Raw genomic sequence first — 18,396 nt, forward strand, 5'->3', positions numbered from 1 at the left:
AAAATAGATTTCTTATTTTTTTGTTTTTTTATATAGTATATATTTTATATATAGCCTTATATAACTAACTTATATTTAATGTAATATTTTTTAAATTTAATTTTCATTTAAAAAAAGAAAAATTGAAAATATTAAAAATAAAAAATTGCAACTCGTTATTTATAAAATCTTAACCTCAAAAAATTGCAACTTGTTTTTTATTTGTAAAAAAATAAAATCTTAACCACACTTTTTATTTTTTTAATTTTCTTCTCTCTCTCTCTCTCTCAATCTCCCAGCAAGTTTTAAAGCACATACAGGTTTATATAAAATATATTTTCAATATTTTTTTATAAAAAGACATTTTTCCATTATTTTAATTAATTATTAAAATTTTTAAAAAAAAAAATATTGAAAAATTCATTTTTATAAAAAAAAAAAAAAATATTAAAATTTAAAAAAAAAAGAATTTTTTTATAATAAAATATTGAGAATAATAAAAAAATATTGAAAAAAATTTTATACAAAATATGAAAAAAAATTATTAAAAAAATATTGACAAATTTTTATAAAAAAAAATATTGAATTTTTAATAAAAAAAAAATATTGAATTTTTAATAAAAAAATATTGAATTTTTTATAAAAAAAAATATTGAATTTTTTATAAAAAAAATATTGAATTTTTAATAAAAAAAATATATTGAATTTTTTATAAAAAAAAATATTGAATTTTTTATAAAAAAAAAATATTGAATTTTTTATAAAAAAAAATATTGAAATTTTTTTTAAATTTTTCAATATTTTTTATGAAAATTTTTTCAATTTGTTTTTGCAATTTTCACTTTTTTACTATTTTTTATAAAAAAAATTTGAATTTTTTTAATAAAAAATATTGAGAATTTTTTTAATAAAAAAATATTGAAATTTTTTTTAATAAAAAATATTGTTTAATAAAAAAATATTGAAACCTGTGGTTGCCAAAAAACCCGCTGGGTCCCTTATATCTAAAAAAATAAATCCTAAACATAATGGCTCTCAGAGCTCCATCATGTTCTAATCTCCCACCTCTCCCTCTCTTCATCTTTATTGCAAATACACCTCCTCCACTTCACCCTCATCGTCCAGACACTCGTCGCCACCTTGGGTCTGCAGTTGTACGGTGTGCAACTGTTGGATATGATGCGTTTCCACAACCTCCTCCACATCTTCGGCATCCTCAACGGACATGGCAGCCTCTACAACCTGATCCACATTACTGGTACTATATTCGAGGAGATCTTCTTCATCCATATCGGCGGAGGTGGCTTGGGTTTGGGTTTGTATGGACATTAGGTGTGGTACACCGCCGCCGCCAGCGGACGACTGATGATGCGAATCGTGATGGTGTTCGGTTTGCTGATAATGCTGCTGCTGACCACCACCTGTGGTGTGATGATGTATTATGACCTGATGTTGTTGTGGATGATATTGTTGTTGTTGCTGCTGATGATGTTCCTCAATCTCTTCGACTTCGTGTAGTTCATGATGTTGGAGTTCATCGCCGGCGGTGTGATGATGCTGCTGCTGATGATGATGATGGGTGGTGGTGAATACCAAGGGAGGTGGTGATGCCGAAGTTCCGGCTGTGTTTGTAGTTGTTCGCGTTGTGGCAATGTGTTGTTGTGCATGATGATGTTGCTGTTGTTGTCGTATAATATGATCTGCGGCATTTTGCTGGTGTTGTTGTTGTTGCTGAGATTTATTCGATCTCTTCAAAGTGACGGTGACCTCAGAGCCAAGGCCAGCCAATGAAACGGGGGTTGCGGAGGGGGCATTGGATGTGCGTACGGTGGTGGTGGTGGTTGCAGGGTGATGATTGTTACTGCCACCATGGGCGGCGGCAGCTGCATGTTGAGATCGGGTTTGTATGACCCGTCTTGTGGTGGTGGTCGTACCCGGGCCTCCAGATGTTGAGCTTTGTATAATGGCCGTACCCCCATGATGTTGTTGCTGCTGCTGATGATGACCATGACCACCACTGCTGTTGGTTGTGGTGGTGACGGTACTGCCGCCGCTAGTGGCGCCCGAATTCGGTGATATATAATTGATCAGCAATACCCTTTCCCCGGCGGCATTTGTTGTGGCATGACCTCGCAGCATACGCCTGGTGGCCCTGGTCAATGGTTGGGTGGTGGTAATTTGAACATTACCCTGTGCCCCACTAACCATTTGAGCCAACTCCGCGGCACTAACATTTAGAACTTCACCACCGCTAATTACCGTGGCATTGCCGCCACCGCCTCCCGTGTGTCCCGTCGCCGTTCCATGGTTAACCGTTTCGTGTCCTGATGTCGTCGTTGCGGCCACGACAGTCGATGTTGTTACTGCCGATGATGTTGTCGAAGATGATGCCGCTGCCGTTGTTGTACCAGCCGTTACGACCTCGACTCCGTTATCCGTTGTTGCGGCAGCGGCATGCTGATTGGCTGCTGCTGCTGTACCACCGTCGGAGCCGCAGATCATATCGTTGGATCATCATTACGTATTATTACTGCCTTTCAAAATGAAAACCTTCTTTACCAAAATGTTCTTGTTGTTGCCCTGATTGGCGCGGCGGGACAAGGTGTGAAAAGCCGCATAAATGTTTGTTGGGTTATTTACACAATTTTGCAGGATTAGTCAAAATTTTTGAATGGTGGTGATGATGATGTTGTGGTAATGATGTGCGAATGATGCAGTAGATTATTTGATGATTGTTTTCATTAATTTTGGAATTTTTGAATTTTTTGGTTATTTTGTTTGTTGGGTTATCGATGCAAAAAAAGAGAGAAGAAAAAGACAACAAATTGTAATTAGTATTTTGATGATGATATTTTATTTAAAGGTTATTACAATACAAGGATATGGTGATGATGATGATTTCAGGGATATTTTTGGGACATTTTCCTTTTTATGCGGAACAAATTTGTAGAATATATTATCCCGCCAAAATCGCGTTTTCGAAAAATAACCTTAAATTCAGGAGGGTTTAATTTAAAATTGTATTTTTGTTTAGCAATTTTTCTGGGTGTTAGAATTTGTTTTGAGTTTTGGCATAGTCAGAGACCCCTAGTAGACTTTGATGGCGCACAATATTGTAGTACATTTGATTCCGGAAAAATTACGTTTTCCTGGTGTTCTAAGCCTTTTTCGAGTAATAACCTTACATTTAGCGTTTCATTTAAAATTTATTTTTGTTTAGCAATTTTTCTGGGTGTTAGAATTAGTTTTGAGCTTTGATATATTCGGAGACCCCTAGTAGAATTTTATGGCGAACAAATTTGTAGAATATTTTATCCCGCTAAAATCACGTTTTCCTGGTGTTTTTAGCCTTTTTTAAATATAACCTTACATTTAGGGTTTCATTTAAATTTGTATTTTTGTTTGGCAATTTTTTGGGTGTTAGAATTAGTTTTGAGCTTTGGTATATTTGGATACCTCTATTAGAATCTTATGGCGAACAATATTGTAGAATATTTTATTCCGCCAAAATTACGTTTTCATGGTGTTTTTGGCCTTTTCGAAAAATAACCTTACATTCAGGGTTTCATTTAAAACTGAATTTTTGTTTAGCAATTTTTCTGGGTGTTAGAATTCGTTTTGAGTTTTGGTATATTTGGAGACCTCTAGTAGAATTTTATGGCGAACAATATTGTAGAATATTTTATCCCGCTAAAATCACGTTTTCCTAGCGATATAACCATTTTTGAGAAATGACCTCATATTTCAAGTTTTATTAAAAATTCATTTTTTGTTCGGCTCTTTTTCTGGATGTTAGGTCTTGTTTTGAAGTTTGGTATATTCAGAGACCCCTAGGGGAATTTTGTAAGGAATAACTTTGCAAAACATCTCACCCTTCTAAAACCCCGTTTTCAGGATGATTCAAGCATATATTGGAAATCGTATCAAAAACACACTTTTAGTTCCATTGAATATTTACTTTTCACCACTTTCAGGTACTTATGATGTTCGGATTTGAGTTTTGAAATGTTCGGAGACCCCCATTAGAATTTTATGGCAAACAGTATTGTAGTACATTTTATCCCGCCAAAATTTGATTTTTCCGGTGTTTAAAGTCTTTTTCGAACAATAATCTTATAATTGAAATATGAGGTTAATTCTCAATAATGAATATATGAATATAATATAACAAATTTGTTAGCCATAAAATTCTACTAGGGGTCTCTGAATATACTACAACACAAAACAAAACCTAACACCCAGAAAAATTGCTAAACAAAACATGAAATTTTAAATGAAACTTTCAATATGAGGTTATTTCTCAAAAATGGTTATATCGTCAGGAGAACGTGATTTTGGTGGGATGAAATGTACTACAAATTTGTTCGCCATAAAATTCTAGTGGGGGTCTCCGAACATTCCGAAACTCAAATCCGGACATAAGTAACTGAAAGCGGTGAAAAGTAAATAGTCAATGGAACTGAAGGTATATTTTTGATACGTTTTCCAAAATGTGCTTTAAACACCCTGAAAACCGGGTTTTACGGAGTCGAAATGTTCTCTAATATTATTCCTTATAAAATTCCACTAGGGGTATCTGAATGTACCAAAACTCAAAACGAGACTTAACACACACAAAAATTGGTAAACAAAAATACAATTTTAAATGGAACGCTAAATGTAAAGTTATTTTTCGAAAATGTCTTAAAACACAGGGAAAATGTTATTTTTCCGGGATAAAATGTTCTACAAACTTGTTCGCCATAAAATTCTACTAGGGGTCTCCAAATACACCAAAACTCAAAACAAAACCTAACACCCAAAGCTCAAAACAAAGCTCAAACATAAACAAAAAAAAAAAAACAATTTTAAATTTACCCCTGAATTGTAAGGTTATTTTTAGAAAAAGGCGTAAAACACTGGGAAAACGTGATTTTGGCGGGATGAAATGTACTACAAATTTGTTCGCCATAAAATTCTAATGGGGGTCTCTGACTATGCCAAAGCTCAAAACAAATCGTAACTCCCAGAAAAAGAGCAAAACAAAAATACAATTTTAAATGAAACCCCTGAATGTGAGGTTATTTTTCGAAAATGGCTTAAAACACTGGGAAAACGTTGTTTTTCCGGAATAAAATGTTCTACAATATTGTTCGCCATAACATTCTGTTAGGTGTTTTTGAATATACCAAAGCTCAAAACAAATCCTAACACTTAGAAAAATTGCTAAACAAAAATACAATTTTTAATGAAACCCCTGAATGTAAGGTTATTTTTTGAAAAAGACTAAAAATTCCAGGAAAACGTAATTTTTCGGGAATAAAATGTTTTACAATATTGTTCGCCATAAAATTCTGTTAGGTGTCTCTGAATATACCAAAGTTCAAAACAAAACCTAACACCCAGAAAAATTGCTAAACAAAAATACAATTTTAAATGAAACACGATATATAAGGTTATTTTACGAAAAGGCTTAGAACATTGGGAAAACATGATTTTTCCGGGATGAAATGTTCTACAATATTGTTCGCCATAAAATTCGACTAGGGTTCTCTGGCCATACCAAAACTCAAAACAAATACTAACACTCAGAAAAATTGCTAAACAAAAATACAATATTATTAAATGAAACTCGAAATATAAGGTTATTTTTCGAAAATGGCTTAAAACTCTAGGAAAACGTTATTTTTCCGGAAATATTCTACAAATTTGTTCTCCACAAAATTCTACTGGGGGTCTCCAAATATATCAAAGTTCAAAACAAAACCTAACACCCAAAAAAATTGCTAAACAAAAATACAATTTTAAATGGAATAACATAACAAATATTTCTTTCTTATATATATAAAATAATATTCACTATAGATATATATATTTTTACAAAAAATTAAGAAAAATGAAACCAAAGTCAGGAGAAATATAATTTTGTTTTTATCTATTTTTTATATATATATTTTTTTTTAATTTATCTATCTAACAAACAAAAAATTCATAGAGAAAATTTGATAAAAAGAATAATAGTAATAATTATAATAGAATTAAGAGTAAATTTATTTTATAAGGATATATAACTTAAAACCAGTTTAAAAGCAAATATACTAAGGTATAAAGGGGGATTAATTAAGATTTAACAAGTTACCAGTTTCAAGAGGAGGGTGGTATCTGGGTATGTAAAATCAATCATTATGAGGATTGGGGGTGGTATAGAAGCTTTAAGCTCTACAAAGAACTAGACTATTTACCATAAAAATACAAAATTATTTTTTATAAAATATTTAACTACATGGGAGAGGGAGGGATGGGAGTACCAGAGCTAAGGGGGAAGAAACAATTAAAATTCTTACTATAATAAAATTACAAAACAATTGCATTTTTTTTAATTTTCAAATACAGGTATGCTACAAAGGAAAAAGCTTAAGAAATTAAAACTAAAATATTTTGTTTTTATTTATAAAAAAATTTTACTTCTTTAACTAAAAGAATTTTTTTTAATTAAAAATAGTTTTTTTAGTTAAAAATATTTTTTTTAATCAAAAATATTTTTTTTAATTAAAAATATTTTTTTAATTAACATAATTTTTAAAAAAATTTTAATGATATATTTTTTAAATTTACAAACTAAGTTGGGGTTAGTATTAAACTTAGGTTAAAAAACAAATAGCATTGGGGGGGGAAAGAAACAAAAGGGTAGGGTTTGGGTTTTGGGGGGTTATATTTTTGCCATAAATATTAACATTGCACAGGGTTGGATTTACTTAATTACTACAAAAAATAAGAATAAAACTTAAAATAAGTAAATAAAGCCAAGAAGAAGAAATAACAAAAAAAGAATTAAAAAAATTTTTTTCTTCCCTCCCTTGAAGAAAAATAAAATGAAGAAAATTTTCTTAAAAAACCAAAATTTTTTTTGAAAAAATATATTCAGATGTGTGTCCGTGTGTTTGTTTATGTGTGTGTCATCATTCAATTCTCCCCATCCACATCATTATCATCATGATTATCAGTCCTCTCACAATGTGGGATGTGTCTGATATTCAGTCATATTCACCTGATTAATATTGCCCAGAATTTGATGACCGGAGGGCAGAGTTTGAACCTGGGCTATGGATAAGGATGTGGTGCCATCGGTGTTTTCAGTTTGTGTTACAATTTGTTGTTGTTGCTGTTGATTTTGCTGCTGCTGCTGTTGTTGTTGCTGGGCTTGCTGCTGTCCGGTATTTGTTGTTGTTGTGGTGGTCGTTGATATATTACCCGATTGATCGATAATATGATGCTGTTGTATTTGTTGTTGTTGCTGCTGAGCCTGTTGTACTTGAACTTGTTGCACCTGTTGCTGTTGTTGTGATTGTTGTTGCTGGTTCTGCTGTTGTTGTTGAGCTTGCTGTCCATTATTATTTCCCGTTGTTGTGGTGGTCACTGTCATTGTCTGTCCTTGACTTTGTGCATCAGGATCCTTCTTAACTTGCACCGTTTGTAGGGTATGCAGCGATTGGACCGATTGTACCTGCGGCACAGTGCTAACCGATGTTGTAGTTACCGTTGAAGTTCCAGAGGCATTCGATGAACCGGGTGGCACAGCCATGGCGGTCTTTTTACCGGGAGCTGAGGAAAACAAAATAAACACATTAGTTATAAATATCAAAGAGAGGAGGATGAGGAACATCCACGCCCATTTGTAGAGTCTGAAAAATATGTTTAACTAAGTTCAAGATGGAGGAAATCTAATTTAGGCAACATTTTCGGAAAAAAGTCTAAAACACCCTTTAAATGTCATTTTAACGTTTCAAGATATTCTGCAAATTTGTTCCTCACAAAATTCTACTAGGGGTCTCTGAATATTCCAAAAGTCAAAACCTAATATAAATTCCGCAAAATTTTTAAAACTATTTTTTAATAAAAAAATATATTTTTATATAATTTTAAAAAACAACTTAAAACACCTTGAACACGAGCTTTTAGCGGGTCATAATGTTCTACAATAGTGTTCGACAGAAAATTCTACCAGGGGTCTTTGAATATTCCAAAACTCAGAAGAACACCAAACGGATAGAAAGAGGCCAAGAAACAAGTAAAACTTAAATAAACGGTTTTTAGGGTAACATTTTCGAAAATAGACAACAATACCCCTTAAACGTCATTTATCCGATTCAAAATGTTCCGCAAATTTGTTTCTCACTAAATTCTACTAGGGGCCTCTGAATATTCCAAGAGTCAAAACAAAATATAAATTCCGAAAAATATTGAAAACTATTTTCTAATATAAAAATGGTTTATATTTTTATATCTTTTTGAAAAGCAATCAAAAAGACCATGAAAACGGGTTTTTAGCGGGTCATAATGTTCTAGAAATTTGTTCGCCAGAAAATTCTACTAGGGGTCTTTGAAGATTCCAAAACTCAAATCAGTGCGGAAGTATCAGAATCTGGTGATAATTAATATTCTACGAAACTAAAGGTATATTTTTGTATGTTTTTCAAAATACGTGTTAAACACCTTGAAAACCAGATTTTAGCGGGTCGTAATGTTCTACAGACTTGTTCGCCAGAAAATTCTACTAGGGGTGACTGAATATACCAAAACTGAAAACAAGACCTAACACCCAGAAACGAAGCAGAATAAAAAAACATTTTCAAAATTTACTCAAAAATGGGGTTACTGTTTCGAAAAAGCGCCAAAACACCTCGAAAACCTTGAAATCGGGGTTTTAAAGGGTTAAGATGTTCTGTAAAATTGTTCCTCATAAAATTCTACTAGGGGTCTCTGAATATACCAAAACTCAAAAAAAACTCTAACACCCAGAAAAATTGCTAAACGAAAATACAATAGTAAATGTACCCCTGAATATAAGGTTATTTTGCGAAAATGGCTTAAAACATTGGGAAAACGTGATTTTGGCGGGATAAAATATTCTACAAAATTGTTCTCCATAAAATTCTAGTAGGGGTCTCTGAACATTCCGAAACTCAAATCCGAACATAACGAAATTGTAAATATGTTTTTGATATGTTTTCGAAAATAGACTTTTAACGCCCAGAAAATGGGGTTCTAAAGGGTCAAAATATCCTGCAAATTTGTTCCTCATCAAATCCTACTTGGGGTCTCTGAATATATCAAAACTCAAAACAAAAGCTAGCAGGCAGAAAAATAGCAAAACTAAACAGTTTCCAATTATTGTAATCTTTGAGAAAAATATTATAAAAAAGAGGGCCGATTTCCTGGAACTCTTCTAGCTTCAGGCTTGCTTATAAAAACTCCCAACTGGTCGTCTATTGAGAAGACCCCCGCCACCCTTGGGTCCCAAGGTTTTTTCTATTTTTTCCCTTGCAACTACAAATTCATCTCGGAAGTTTATCAGCAACACAGCGCACATACATTGATTGTGTGGGATGAAGAAGAAATGTGTGAATTAATGAAAGGAATGGATTGAAAGGATGGATGGATTAATAATGCAAGGAGCAAATGTTGGGTTAAAAAATGGTATATATGTGTGTGTGAGTGAATGGAATAATGTAAATAAATTGAGGTTAGAAAATTACAATTTTTTGTTTTCTCTATATAATTACAATTAATTTCTTTCATTGATTTGTGTGTATGTGTGTGTTGTGTTTTCAATTAATTAACAAATATTAATTTTTTTGTAAAGAAAACTAAAATAAAAAAACCAAACTTTATCGTGATGAATTTGTAGTTAAGAAAAAGGACAATAATAAAAGAGGGTAATAAAGAGAAAGATTTTTTTTTTTTTTTGCAATTAAATTCATGTTCTGTTGGGGGGTCTGTTGTGGAAACCAGGGGTAAATTTAAATAGTTTTTTTGTTTTCATAAATTAGAATCTGAAATCTCTAACTACAGAAACAATTTGAGTTAATAAATTATATTCTCAGAGAAAAAAAATTAAACTATAGTAAATAAATCATCAATATATCGTAATAAATAAAACGAATACAAACTCATAACAAATAAGGTTTGGTTTTTTTTCTTTCATTATATGTCCACTTTATTTATAAAGATGTTTCACTTTCATGTTTCTAATTGTTAATTTTAATGTGTGTGTATGGTATGTAGTATTAATAGTTAGGTGTAGTATTTCTTTTTGTATTATATGTACTAGAGCATTATAATTATAAATTATATTATATAGAAATACAAAAAATATATATAATTTAAAAAATAGTTTTTTTAGATTTATAAATAGATTAAAAATTTAGGTTGCTGTTGTTGTGTGTGTTTTAAGAGCTATTTAAAAAAATATTTCTTTACAATGCCTTAATAAATATCTAAGAAACAGAACGAAAATAAAAAACAAAATTATTTAAATAATTTTGATTTTCTTTTCATTGTTTTCAAATTTATATTCTTAATTTTTTTTTAAACATAAAAAATTACGGTTGAGATTATAGGTATACGATTTTTTACAATAATAAAAAAATAAAAAAAAGTTGTAGGAAAAAGGGGTTTCACATTCAAGCATTTTTTCGTTCCGCATAATTCCACGGTATTCATAGATATTAGTTACGCAATATGTTCGGCAATATTACTAATAACATCATGAGAAAGAATTTTGTAGAACAAATTAAACCTCTAGCTCTTCAGTAAAAGGGAGTTTTGGGTCACTCATTGTCATGCAGCAATTTGTTCAAAAAATGCCTGAAGAAAAAGTGATTTTTGAAAAATGATCAAAAACACCAGGAAAATGAGCAAATAGTGGAATGAAATATTCTACAAAATTATTCGCCACAAAATTCTGCCATGGGTCATTGAACATTTCAAAACTCTAACCTGAACCTAAATGCAAGAATGAGCAAAACAAAACGACAATTATAAAAAATGGGGTTATTTTTTGAAAAAGGGTTAAAACATCGGGAAAATGAGCATTTACCGGAAAGAAATATTCTACAAAATTGTTTGCCCCAAAATTCTACCATGGGTCACTGAACATTTCAAAACTCTAACGTGGACCTAAATTCAAGAATAAGCTTGAAACAAAATGTAAAGTAGAACTGAAGGTATGGTTTTGCTATGTTTTTTCTAAAAATGACTTCAAACCCCCAAAAATTGGGGATTTAGGGGGCTAACATGTTCCGCAAATTTTTTCCTCATAAAATTTCAGTACCAGTCTCTGAATATACCAAAACTCTCAATAGAAGTTTACACCCAGAAAATGTGTAAAACAATGGTGACAAATATAAATAATGGGATTATTTTTGAAATAGGGCTAAATCATCGAGAAAACTTTATTTTGGCGGGATGAAATATTCTACAAAATTGTTCGCCACTAAATTTTACTTGGGGTCCTTGAACATTTCAAAACTCTAGCGTGGACCTAAAAGCAAGAACAAGCTTGAAAGAAAATGTTCCGTTAAATTGAAACTATGAGTTTGCTATGTTCTTCAAAAATTGCTGTTAACACCTTGAAAACGGGGTTTTATAGGGTGAACATATTTTGCAAAATTGTTCCTCATAATATTTTACTAGGGGTGTCTGAATATACCAAAACTCAAATCTGGACATAAGTATCGGAAAATGGGGGAAAGTAAATATGTAATGGAACAGAAAGTATGTTTTTGAAACGGTTTTCCAAAAATGCTCCTAGCACCTAGAAACCGGTGTTTTAAAGGGTTAATATGTTCTACAAAATTGTTCCTCATAAAATTCTACTAGGGGTCTGGGAATATATCAAAACTCAAATCCCGACTTCAGTACCAGAAAATGGGGGAAAGTAAATATTCAACGGCAATTGAAGGTAAGGGGTTTTAAAAGGCTTTTCCAAAAATGCTCCTAGCACTTTGAAAAAGGGGTTATCCGAGGTCAGTGTGTCCTGCAAAATAGTTCCTCATAAAATTCTACTAGGGGTCTGGGAATATATTAAAACTTAAATCCGAACTTGAGTACCAGAAAATGGAGGAAAGTAAATATGTAATGGAACAGAAAATATGTTTTTGAAAAGCTTTTTCAAAATTGGTCCTAACACCTTGAAAACGAGGTTTTCGGAGGTCAATGTGTTCTACAAAATTGTTCCTCATAAAATTCTACTAGAGGTCTGGGAATATATCAAATCTCAAAACTTGTCCTAAGTAACGGAAATTGCTCAAAACTAGCATCCATCTTTTGTAAAGTAGAAAAAAAAACTATAAAAAAAATGTTACCACAAGGTAGTACTTCTTTATAGAGAATTTTTCTACTATAGAAAAGATAATTTTTTCAAAGAAGGATTTTGAATTCGAAACCCCATTTGTTCTACAACTTTGTATTGTTTTCAAATTTAAAATAACCTATTTGTTTTATGCAATAATATTACAAAATAAAATTAGATAAATTTTAAATTACTATTTTTCTAAAAAATAATTTTATATACGTATATACAAAAATAATATAAAAAATAATAATAAAAAATTTTAAAAAGAAAAATTAAAAAAAAATAATTATTTTTGTTGCCTCTCTACTAGAGTTGGCATTGTTAAAAGAATAGAAAAAGAAGAAGCAAACAAATTGCACTTTGAAAAGAAAAAATGCAATGGAAGATAAAATGTTAGATAAATAGATGAAGAAGAAGAACAAGAGAGAGAGAGTGTGAGAATCAAAACAAATGATGTTATCAAGGAATGCATGATCATGATAAATGCTGAGCGGGGGAGTAGTTTAGTTTTGAGTTAGGCCAACAAATTAAAATTGAGGGAAGTGTGGATGGATGCGGGAGTGAGGTTGTGTGTGTGTGTGTGGGTGTGATAATTATGATTATTGCTGTTGATGTTGTTGCTGCTGCTGTTGTTGTTGTTGCTGCTGTTGCTGTTGTTGCTGCTGCTGATAAACTTCCTCGCTTACTATATGTATGACATTTTGCATTTGACCCTGATGATGATTCGCATTGGCCACCTGTTGAGCTGTTGCCGTACCCACAATACAACCACCAGCGGTTGTGGTAATTGTTGTTGCCCCACCATTATTACCAGCACCTGGCTCTTGTTTAAGTACGGGCAGTTGGGTTATTGTATTGCCCACAATAATCGGAGTACCGCCACTAGTTACCGCCGTTGATGTTGTATTCATGGGCATGGCATTACTCACAGCGGTGACCAAGGCATTAACACCGTTCGTATTGTTGCCGCCCATCGTTGTTGTTGTCGTCGTATTATCTAGCATAACACTGGCACCATCACCGGTGGTCATTGTCGTTGAACCTAACATTGTCGATGAATTGTTGCCGCCATCATCCCCGTCGGTTGTATCGAGATCGGCACCGGTGCCACTACCACCACCTGATAACTTACTTTTCTTTTCCTTTTTCACACCGGGTTTGGCAAAATGTCTGAGTTCCAAGTGACGACGTAGATTACGCGATTGACGTATGACGGCATAACAGATGGGACAGGTGGCCGGTTGTTCGGATTGTGATCGGGAACGGGGTTCTGCAAATGGGAAGATAAGAAAAAATTGGATTAGAAAAAATTAATTTCAGTAAATAAATAAATTATCTAAAATGTTATCTGAGTGTTAGATAATTCATAAATAACCAAATTTTATCTAAACGTCGTAAATATGGTATTTACGTTATCTAAATGATGTAGATAACCATTTAGTGTTATCTAAATTTAATTTCAATAAAATATAAATTATCTAAAATGTTATCTAAGTGTTAGATAATTCATCTAAAAGTTCCAAATAGCCCAGATAAATAGTATAGATAACCAATTTCTGTTATCTATGTGTCGTAAATATAGTATTTACGTTATCTAAACCAATTAGGGTTATCTAAATGATGTAGATAACCAATTGGTGGTATCTACATTATGTAGATAACCTATTATTGTTATCTAAATGGTGTAGATAACCTATTTATGGTCTAAATAACGTAATTAGTTTATCTAAACAACAAAGATAAAATATCTACGTTATCTAAACATGGTAGCTACACCACAAACGCCACCTAAATAATATAGATAAACTTTAACATAGATAAACTTTACAAGTTATCTAAATAGCCTACATAATCTTTAAACGTTATCTAACCTGCAAAGATAACCTCTGCTATTTATCTAACTAACATAGATAATATCTAAAGAATGAAAATAACATATAGACATTATCTAATAAACTTAGATAACCTTGAGAAATTATCTATGTCACACAGATTATCTTTAAACGTTATATCGACATCAAAGAGATAACCTTTGTTAATTATCTAAGTAACGAAGATGACATATAAGGTACTAAGATGATTGATTTATGTTATCTAATGCATATAAATAATTTTTAGAATTTATCTAAGTAACATAGATAATCTGTAAACGTTATATAAATGACATAGATAACCTCTCCCGTTTATCTAAGTAACATAGATAATATTTGGAGAATGAAAATCACTAATATACATTATCTAATCAACTTAGATAACCTTTAAAAATTATCTATATCACACAGATTATCTTTAAACGTTATCTAGACACCAAAGATAACCTTTGTTAATTATCTGAGTTACAAAAATTACATCTATTGAACTAAGATGCCATTTAAATGTTATCTAAACAATGCAGATAACCTTTAAATGTCATCTAAGTGGTATAGATAACCCTCTACTTTATCTAAATTACAAATTGGCGTTATCTAACCGACCTAGATAAAATAATTTCGTTATCTAAACGACATACATGAAATCTGTACGTTATCTAACCATCATAGATAATTTATCTACATTATCTAAGAGTATCTACACTATCCAAACATGGCAGATAATTTATCTAACATTTGTTTTTTTATTTTTTTTTTTTCACTTTTAAAGCTACTAAAAAAAATCCGCTTCACTTACTCTCGCCACTCAAATTCTTGGTTCGCTTGCCAGTTTTGCCGGGAGTTGAAATACTTATTTCACTTGTGTTCGGATCCATAACAATTGTCTCTACCTTGGTAACTTCACTCTTGATAATCGGTGTTGAGGTGATCATTGAGCCATCGTTGCCATTTTCGATTTGTTGCTGCTGCTGTTGTTGTTGCTGTTGGACCTGTTGTTGCTGCTGCTGTTGTTGTTGTTGCTGTGTTGTCTGGACCGTGGTTGTGGTATGCGATGTCGTGGGTGTACTGATGATCGTGTCCATACCTTCAACTTTGGTGATTTTCGGGGCCGTGGCTAAAATTGGAAAAAATTGGAAATTAAAAAAAGAGGTTCACTGGATGAGAGGTTCGGCGAGTTCAGACTTACGTGACATTTTCTTAGTTCTGGGTTTACGTTTGCGTGCCGGCAAATATTGTTGTATAACATCCTTGGTCGCATCTGTGGTCACAATCGTTTGCTGTTGTCCGCCTTGTTGGGTTTGTGTCGTCGTCTGCAGAATTTGTCCAGCCTGATGAATGTCGTCAACAACTTGAGCGTGTACCGTTTGTTGGGGAGCCGTGGCAATGGTGGCAATCAATTGTTCTTGTTCCTAAAAAAAAAGAAATTTAAAAATTAGTTTTATCCTTTGAATAACCATTTTTTGTGTTCCAAAACTTACATGGTGATGTTGGGGTATCATATGCTGCAACTGTATCGAATGCGTATAGTCATCTTTGGTCACGGTTTGTGGCGCCAGTCCTTGTATATTTAAACATTGTGCTGCCTGCAACAGTGATGGTAATTGGGCATGATCGACACTAACCTCACCACGATAGACAAATTCCAACAATGCCTCCAAATCATTGGCGTTGACACCGGCCAACATAACAACGGGATGTTTGCAGGGGGTGTTCTGCAAGAAAAGAAAAAAAAATAAGAAATAATTAAATTTTTTTTTTGAATTGAAAATTAAAAGATTTTAAATAATAGTTTTTAAAAAATCCACGCCTATTGTAGAATTTCATAAATGTTTTTTTTTTAAATCCACACCTATTGTACGACCCCAAAAATAATTTAAAAAAAAATCCGCGACTACTGTAGGACCCATTTTTTCTACAAAAAGAGGTATTCTTCCCTAGAAGACGAGTCTTTCTCAATTGAAAGAATAAAATATCTCTCTAAAAAAGAGGAAGAAAATGAGATCGTCTCCTTCTCTAGAAGAAGAGGTCATGCTCTTCTCTAGAAGATAATGACTTTTCTAGAAAAATATGTCATTTTCTTTGGATGAATAGGTCTCCTTCTACTCTGGAAGAAAAAGTCTTCCTCTGCTCTACGTAGAAGAAGAGGTGTTCTTCTACTCTGGAAGAAGAGGTCTTCTATCTGATAAGAACCGGGAAATCTCTTCTTGGAAAGAAGGGTTCTTCTTGAGAGAAAAAGAGGAATTTTTCTTTTAAAGAAAACTTCTTTTTATATAGAAGAGAGATTTACTTCTATTTGTGTGCTTATACCGAGGAGATTTTTATTTTGATGAACTATTAATTTTCCCATATAGTCTAGTGGCAAGGATATCCCATCTATGGTCCATCGATTTCTATAGAAAATTTTGTTGCGAGGGCCATATATAGGACATAGATTTTCTATAGAAAATTTTGTGCGAGGCCCATCTATGGGCCATAGATTTTCTATAGAAAATTTTGTGCGAGGCCCATCTATGGGCCATATGTTTTGTAAATTTTTTTTTAAATTATCGATCTTTTCCTAGAATAATTAAATTAATTTGAGTTTTTCCCATATGTTCTAGTGACGAGGATATCTTTGCAAGTTCTTGATCCTTGAGCTACGATATTTTTCTTCAATTTAAATTATTTTTCTGTATTGAAGTTTAGCTGGGAGGTTCAAGAAGATATTTTCCGTTTCGATTTTAATGAGTTTCCCATATGTTCTAGCGACGAGGATTTTCATACAGGTTTTTCTGTGATATTTTTCTTAGTTCTGTTTTGTGTTTTCTCAATAAAAAATAAGACCAGAAGGTCCACGCGTTTTTTTTTAAAGTCGAATATATTTCCCATATGTTCTAGAGACAAGGATATCTTGCAAGTCGATGTTCTGATTGTTCTGTTCTGATATAATCTGAAAATAAGAATTTGCAATTCAACTTATTTTAAGACATAAAAATCTACTGGCCTTTGAAGCTCAAGGGAGCCTCTTTCGATCAACTTTTCTACGTATCTTTAAATTTATTTTCGTGTTGTCCATATGTTCTAGTTATGAGGATACCTTTCAAGTTAGCCGTCATAGGATCACGTGAGTATTTCAATCCAAATTTAATTTCAGCTTTCCCGTATGTTCTAGTAACAAGAATATCTTGCAGGTCCAGTGGAGTGTCAGTTCCAATACATAAAAGAATACATCTATCATCCGTGAAGGTCATTTTATGAATGAGAACATTATTTTCCCGCCAAAAACCGATTGTAAACAAATCAAAGTACCCAAACACAAACGCTCATACTCCCACCGAGAGATATGTTGCGGCCGATGTTATCATTCGTGTCATATGGTACCGGCATTTTTGTCCCATATTTTATATAATTGTTTTTATTTTTTGTTTTGTCTACTTAGCGCTACTCAGAGTCAGATTATTGTTACAGAGTAACTCTTTTGTCTGTGCCTAGTTTTTTGGGGTACGAGCAAAGAGTCAGATATATCTCAGCTGTGAGTAGATTTTTTCTTGGTTGACAATGATTTACAAAAATAGCTGTTATTCCCAATAGCAATTAAAATAATAAACACAACGAGAGCAATGGGCCACACAACAAAAAAGAGATCAGGTCCACAAAAACGCGCACACATACAGCCAGCAGCAACAGCTCAGAGACCTTAGTCAAATGTAACCAGTAGTCAATATACTCCACACACATAGAGCAGCATATAGGAGGAGGCCCATAAATGCAATATAACAACACCTGCAGAGAAAATAATCCCCCCTGACCGCCTCTCATCATCATCAGATGCTTGCTCACAAGAATTTGTTGTTTTTGGGTACTCAGCCGCCGCCAACTACTCCATACTATAAATCTGAGATAATTATTTTTGTGTTTTTCGGAGGGGAGATTTAGAGAATAATGCTCTGACTTTTCTGGGGGGTTTTACAAAAAAAATCGGAATGAGAATTTAAATCAACCAACCTAACAATATTTCAAAAGGAGAAAGATGAGATTTAGAGGATAAAAAAAGGTGAATGGGGAGAGAGAGGGCGAGATGTATATGGGAGTATAGAAAGAGTTCTTTAAGAAAAGGGAGACTCTGTTTGGTTTGTTTTATTTCATGTAGAAACCCTGCCGATAGAATTGGAATTTTGTTTTAATGGGAGAGAAGAAGGCGAGAAGTAGAACTCCCAGCAACCGTCAGCAACAAAACACTAAAGGCAATGACCACCACCAAGAGTAGCATACACATCTTCTCTAGAGAAAACAAGCTCTGAAGTAAAAAAGAAGAAGAGGATATGTTGAGAAGAAGGTGATGGAAAACCCCCTCCTCCTCCTCGCCGAGCACTCACAAAACAAGAGTCAATTGAAAACCTCGTCACTCTTTCAGTCATTCCACACGTAGATTTATTTTTTTTTCTTTCTGTT

At 32.8% G+C, this 18,396-nt stretch overlaps 2 protein-coding genes across 2 annotated transcripts; both read right to left on the reverse strand.

The window, feature by feature from the left end:
- Window positions 1-1,062: 1,062 nt before the first annotated feature.
- On the reverse strand, window positions 1,063-2,481 carry LOC133337539 (box A-binding factor). The gene has a single exon (XM_061545758.1). It carries the CDS (start codon window positions 2,479-2,481, stop codon window positions 1,063-1,065), a length of 1,419 nt encoding a protein of 472 aa, XP_061401742.1.
- Window positions 2,311-15,689, reverse strand: LOC133337540 (transcription factor GAGA; the record flags this gene model as incomplete). Its single annotated transcript, XM_061545759.1, has 6 exons — window positions 2,311-2,559; window positions 7,007-7,560; window positions 13,227-13,364; window positions 14,762-15,079; window positions 15,152-15,374; window positions 15,444-15,689. Coding segments are annotated over 6 exons (1,542 nt in total), but the record flags the coding sequence as incomplete, so codon positions are not given.
- Window positions 15,690-18,396: the final 2,707 nt, after the last annotated feature.

Source organism: Musca vetustissima, unplaced genomic scaffold (assembly GCF_032173495.1).
Source record: "Musca vetustissima isolate MV318-11 ecotype Yass unplaced genomic scaffold, APGP_CSIRO_Mvet_v1 utg2469, whole genome shotgun sequence".
In the NCBI taxonomy this organism is placed as follows: domain Eukaryota; kingdom Metazoa; phylum Arthropoda; class Insecta; order Diptera; family Muscidae; genus Musca; species Musca vetustissima.

Coding starts and splice junctions, on each gene's coding strand:
- LOC133337539 (XM_061545758.1), bottom strand. CDS start 2,481: ATGATCTGCGGCTCCGACGGTGGTACAGCAGCAGCAGCCAATCAGCAT.